The 6,650-nt window shown below is 36.5% G+C and overlaps 1 protein-coding gene across 6 annotated transcripts in view; it reads right to left on the bottom strand.

The window, feature by feature from the left end:
• LOC126473494 (uncharacterized) overlaps window positions 1-5,502 on the bottom strand; it is a 52,211-nt gene extending 46,709 nt beyond the window's left edge. Inside the window, exons 1-2 of one of the 6 annotated variants that reach the window (XM_050100578.1) lie at window positions 5,368-5,502; window positions 4,994-5,078 (exon numbers count right to left, since the gene is read on the bottom strand). In XM_050100578.1, the coding sequence (XP_049956535.1) occupies window positions 4,994-5,013 (20 nt within the window). In that variant the 5' untranslated portion in view covers window positions 5,014-5,078; window positions 5,368-5,502. Of the gene's footprint in view, window positions 1-4,993; window positions 5,079-5,161 lie in introns of all 6 variants that reach the window. The other 5 variants (XM_050100574.1, XM_050100579.1, XM_050100575.1 and 2 more) reach the window with 5 other exon arrangements.
• Between the last annotated feature and the right edge of the window lie 1,148 nt (window positions 5,503-6,650).

A 6,650-nucleotide genomic window follows, 5' to 3' on the forward strand; every position in this document is an offset into this window, starting at 1 on the left:
AACCTACCACCAGCATCATCTGACACTGAATATTTGAGCTTAACAGAGAAATTAAAAATTAAATGTTCAGAGACATCTAAAGAGGAAAAAGGTAAAATTTTAAGATTGCTCCCTGACTCGTGGAAAAAAAAAAAAGTTCATGAATTCAATGTTTCTCGTTTTAGGAAAGAAGAAAGGAGTAGGTATATGTGAAGAAACAATTAAAAAGATCCAGCAGTTTTTTGATAGAATGTGGCCAAGTTGCGAAGATAGCAAAAGAGTTGTTATAAATGGAGTAACAAAGCAGAAACAACTCGAGCTGTCATATTTAAATGAACTTTATGTAGATTTCAAAAATTCTCATCCTGAACGCAGAATTGGAAGGTAACAATTTTGTGACCTCTGCCCTAAGTGGTGTATTTTGGCTGGATCCTCAGGGACACACTCCATATGTATTTGTTTATATCATCAAAATACCAAACTGATGATTGCGGGTGCAAAACTCAGTGATATTAACTACAAAGAATCACTAGATTTCATGGTCTGTGTCACTAAAGTTATGACTGCATGATGAGTTTGTGTAATAAATGCCCTGGTAAGGGAACCGCTATTGAATTGTTTCACGAATATGATGAGGAAATGCCAGACAGTATTACCTTCAAACAGTGGGTCACAACTGACAGGGTAGAAATGATAACAGTGGTAAAATCTCAGGAAGAGTACTTGGAATCTTTAATTGATAACTTACAAACACTCAAAAGTCACCACTATGTTTCTAAAATCCAAAGTAAGTTTTTGAAAGAAAAAAAAAAAGGGGGGGGGGGGGCACAAATTCATGTAACCGAATGCATAGTGTGCTAGCTGATTTAGCAGAAAATTTTACATTTGTGATTCAGGATGCAATACAAGGGTACCACTGGGTCAACGAGCAGGCAACAGTGCATCCATTTATTCTCTACTTTAAAAATAAGATGAAGTTTGCAGCTCTTCCATTTGCATTCTAAGTGGCTACTTGGAGCACAAAACTTTGGCTGTACATGTGTTTCAAAAGTATGTAATAAATTACATAAAAGAAAAGTTTCCCAAGGCACACATGAATAGGCAACAGCCATAAGATCAGTTGTAGAGTAATGTGAATTATCTCCTCATTTTCAAAAATTCATATCTTTGTTCACAGTCAGATATCAGTATTGAAATTTTTACAGTACGTTGCTATCATATTGGTGTACAAACTGTGCAAAAATCATACTTTTATATTAGGCTAGTAGTGTATGATATCTAACTATAGGAAAGAGCAGACTCTCATAAATCACTCCTTGTTTGTTATTTTTGGGCCTAAAAAGTGGATTTTTGAAAATTTGGATACCAAACTTTGGGGGTCATTTTGATGGGTTATTTTTGAATTTAGGGTAGTATGTGCAATAGACAATGTTGTAGAGGACACTTTTCTAACAATGATCATGTCAATTGCAATGTTGCAACTTAACCCAGTGCAGAGATATTCATATTTTTGCTGACGTCTCTAAACCAAAACAGCATTGCATGCTTACAAACGAAAATGGTAATCATTCCATAAACGTGAAAGGTACAATTCTTTTAAAAACTGTTTTGAACTTCTCGACTATAGGGTAATCACATATAAAAAATTTAAAATATTTAGAAATGATCAAGCAACCAACTTCATTCTTATTGGACCACTTCCTGCGATAACCACACCTTTATCTTCATCACTTAAATCTCCATTTTTTAAAATTTTATTTATTTTGACAATGTCCTGTATCAGTTATAATACAAGTATTTCTAAAATACTACAAAAAGATTAGCTTTTTGAAGTCCATGTCCATACAAGCTGTAACACTTGTACATTTCCAATACTGAAATAGTTTTGTCCTCCTTCGATCCCCCACCACAACAACTGGTTATCACAGCATCCGTCATATTGTGTATATACACAGTAATTCTCTCAGTGAGTATCTGTCAGAGCACAAATCAAAAGGTCTGTGGTTCAATACCAAGGATTTTTTTTCTGGTTCTTCAACTCCTTTCACCCCTGTCAAACACCTCTACTATAACAAATGCCTATTAATGTGCTGTGATGCTCAAATGCAGATATAGGCTAATGGTAGCTTTCCCTTGTGTTACATTCTTCTGTGAAGACTTCAGTCAATAACACCTACACCTCTAGCTCCATTTCCTCGTAAGGATTGTACAAGTAAAACATATGTGGGTGTTTCGAAGATTTCAGATAGTTAATTGTGAAATGAACTACACAGCAATCGAGAACTATAACAATAAGGGAAGACACACAAATCAGCCCCACTGTTCACGCAACTGACCCAATGCAGTGACAGTTTTAGACTAATGATGGAGCCACTCGTCCATTGCCTCAGGCACGACTTGATCACAGATTAAGCACTGATCTTCAGGTCCTTTTTAAGGAACCAAACACATATGAGTCACAACAAGGTAGACTATTTTGTAAGGAAGGCAATCCAGTACTTTCCTATGGAAAAATGCAGTGTCTTGCATTACACTTGACAATGTGCAGCCCTGCATTATCATTACGCAAAACTATTCCTAATCATAATTTTCATGACCAGTTACTCTTAATAACTTTTTGAATGATCTGTAAAGTGGTGCAATCATGTTAAATGTTGATTGCAGTCTAGACAGGCATCCATTCCGATGTCAACAACCCCTGAATATTGAAGAACAGGCGCACTGAAACTTCCCACCTATGGTAGACAACTGGGCCTTTTTGGAGGTGGGTGCCATTGAAGGTCTCAAATCTCAATTCTTCTTTTTTCAGGGGTCCAAGTGACCAGCCATTCTTCTCTTTCCCTATTCTTCTTTTTTCAGGGGTCCAAGTGACCAGCCATTCTTCTCTTTGCCTATCTTTCCCTCATTTTTCTCTGATGAAGGAACTATTACTTTCAAAAGTTAGGACAATGTATGTACTTCTGAGTGTGTGTCTATTGACAGTCCCTGATATTAATTCTGACAGTAAGACCTGGCTACAAATTCTGCCTCACAATTTCATAGTTTTCTCAAGGAAATTTTTCTTTTGATATACAAATATAAAAGTCCACAGAAAGATAAATGTTTTATAAATACTATAAGCAGAGATCACTGGGCACACAAGGAATGAGGCTAAATACGTGAAGTTCAAAGGTTTTCAGATGGACTACAATTTGAAGAGGCACCAGCTTGCTGATGTTAACCAAAAGAAACTGTTCTGGCTGCTTTGGAAGTAGGGACTTTTCCCCACTGTGCTGATCTGCAGATGAGACTGTTAGCATACTTTGCAAAAAATCACTTGATGCCATTATTCATATAATTGTCTGGGGGGAGGGGGGGGGGGCATGCTGTAAAAATATCTCAGAAAATCCTCTTCAGGGATATGGGAATACTAAGCTTAGGAGCCAAAGCCATATGCTACCTCGTGGTATTTGCAGTTAATATCAGTGAATTTAGGATGAAATGTAAAATTAAAAATAACAGACAGACACATAATTTCAATTGGTGCAAATATCTATTACAGGTTGCCATTTGACATCAGACAGCAAAAGTGAAAATCCCAAAACATTCAAAAACAAAGCAAACAGGGTCTTGTGAGCCATTCTTACAATTTACCACAATATTTGTCATAGATAATGTAAATTTTGATTAGTTCTAAAACCCATATTAAGCACATTTTTAACCTTCACAGTATATAGATAGCTGGAGTGATCTCTGAGAAAGTGGGGCAACTGCACCTACCGATACCAGATGATGGCTTTATCCCATAAAGGAACAGTATTATCCCATAAAGTAACAGTAATGTTGCATGCAACATTATACGTGAGCAAACATAGGGACCAGAGCTCTGACAATATTTCTTTTTGCATCGGCATTAGTTTTTGGAATGAAGGTTGTGGTGACAGACCGATGTGTAGCACAGACACAGGTTAAGAATCTGCTAGTTTGGTTGGTTGTGAGTTGGCAGAGCAATACTGAAAACTTCAAGTAATCCAGTAAAGCTACATAAATGATTACCATGAAGATGTAGATAAAACACAGCAGTCATGTCATGTAAAAGGAGGAGCAGACCTTCCAGTCCGTCACCTTCACCAACGCCCCTGAAGTGCCAGACTTTCTCCTAATATTCGACAACAGATATTATATAAAGTGTTGCCTACAGCAAAAACGAACAAATTGGTATTTGTGAAAATTTCTTATAAAAGCTTAGAAATACTCATTTTATTTTTGTATTTAACTTAAGCTATCAAACACACACAAACTATTGGGCACAAAATGAATGTAAGATTTTTAGGAACTCTTTAGATTTCTAGCCTATAACGTTTCTGGTCGAATGGAAGGAAAATTTGGACGTGGTGACCCGCCAACAACAGGGCCTTTGTAACGGAGCACAGTATTGTATTTGAGACTGAAGGAGGAGAGGGCAGAATGGGTGACAGGCATTACATATGTCCTTTCCAAATGAACCATTCATCATCAGAACTTACACAGGTTTACCTAGATTTCTGAATGGAGGACTGAATGCAGGTCTTCCAAAATTTATATCTTTAGCTAAATAAACTCTCGTAAAACTTACGCTTACAGTTATAAAACAGATTTTTTTGTAATGAATTAGATACATAACATAAGAGTTGACATCGAATTATTACTACGAACTAATGCTTAACCTCTCATCACTGAATTAAGTGTACGGTACGATGGTTTAGCAGCAATGTAACATCCCCACCCTTTAGTGTACTCGAGTTAAAGTCAATAAACAAGGCGTACATATAAGTAATAAAACATCCAAAACACGATAAAATGTACAATCGTAAACAATATAATTACAATCTCTACTGTGTATCTGAATAATATCAATTAGTGTGACACCTTTACTTTCTACTTCTGTGGGGGCAAAACATTTTATTCTGTAGGTGTATTGGTTAAGTGCGTTAATGCAATCTCCTTGACCACAAAACGCGAGTGCTTTAAGAAATGAATCAAACTTCACAATTACCTCTTAGTTACTCCAAACATAACCGCGAACGAAAATGGAAACAACAACTCGGCAGCACGCTCCGAAGTACTCTCGCCGACAAAACCTGAGAGATCAAAACCAACATATTGTTGCAGCATTAGTCGTCATTAATAACCGTATGAATAACTGGAAATAAAACAAAAATACTTGCACCACACTACAATTTCAAGTTACTACATCACGAACAATGACAGCATCTTTGCATATTATTTATAAGTCGTTTAAATTGTGTATAGCAAACGCCGATCGTCTACAATGCACTCCTCTCACCTCTGCGGCCACCGCCCAACTTTATCAATAACTTTACGACGAAAGTCTGGGAATCACATAATCTGCGATTATAAACAACTTACACTAATTGGGAACGGAATGAAACAGTTTTTATAATCATTTTATTTGACAAGTGGCACGATAAATATCATACAGCCAAATGACAAATACATTACGTTACAAACAATCTACAACGCATTGCCTACAAAATCAACAAATACAAAAACACCAACCACCACAAACGCGTCGATGCAAGGTCGATAAATACTGTACACCTCGCAACTCGATCACAGACATTAACACAATGAACTGGATGTCAAAACATTCCGCATTGAAGTTATGAAGTTTAAGCTATTTTCGCCGCGCTCATTCTTGTTATAGTACTGGATTTTAAGCTATTGCGTCTTCTAAAGCATTATTCCATTGTTTGCTTTGTTTACAAAACACCTTCCGAAGGTTGCTAATGGATTGAATATTTTTCCTATCGTCTAAATCGTATTCCACTTGCAGATATTTAGCCTCTTTTGGCTAAATAGCAGCAAGTGGAATTCGATTTAGATTTTAAAATACATGGACAAAGAAAAAGTCTACGTTATACATATGAAAATAAATAGATGAAAAAGTTTTCATTAAAAAGCTTCTTTTGCAGTGAAACGCCAGCGCTCTTACAGGAAAATGTGCACGCGTTTTCAACGCTATTTAATGCTCAAAAAGACAACGAAAAACAATGAATAATTTAAAAAGGATGACTATTTTCTTTTAAATATTATTTGAAATGTTTGTATGCTTATGCGTTATCGAGCTAATAAGTGGAGGTATCTTGATATATTTAGACAAGAGTTCTTTCACACCTCAGTAGTGTGAAAACCGTAATATCGATTCATCCTTGACTGAATGGAACGTCGGAACATCCGATATCAATTCGAGACGTTTACGCAGGCAGTCAGCGGAAAGCGACGGAGTGGACTAGGACCTCAACGTCAGTGTTTCCATTAAAGCTAAGAAGAAAGCGGCGTGTGTGTTGGTAGATAGCAGGGGGTGAGGTGAAATGCTGGATGATTGCGTCATCTGCTAACACTGATAACATCATAAGTTGACCTATTCCTATCTCGCTCACTAACATGATAGTAGTGGATTTTGTGCATTATATGTATTCGTAGGGTTTATTTTATTCATTTCTTTATTTTCGTGACACATTAGAAATACTCCTTGCGTATTTTTTCACGAGTGTTTCTCTACAAAAAAAAATGTGGAAGGAAAAAAATTTACGTTTTACAGTACATGGCCATATGTACACTTCTGTTTGCTTGCCATCAATTGGCTTGTGAACAACACTGATCATTCCCCATCCTATATCATTACTGAT

Source organism: Schistocerca serialis, chromosome 4 (assembly GCF_023864345.2).
Source record: "Schistocerca serialis cubense isolate TAMUIC-IGC-003099 chromosome 4, iqSchSeri2.2, whole genome shotgun sequence".
NCBI classification, from domain to species: domain Eukaryota; kingdom Metazoa; phylum Arthropoda; class Insecta; order Orthoptera; family Acrididae; genus Schistocerca; species Schistocerca serialis.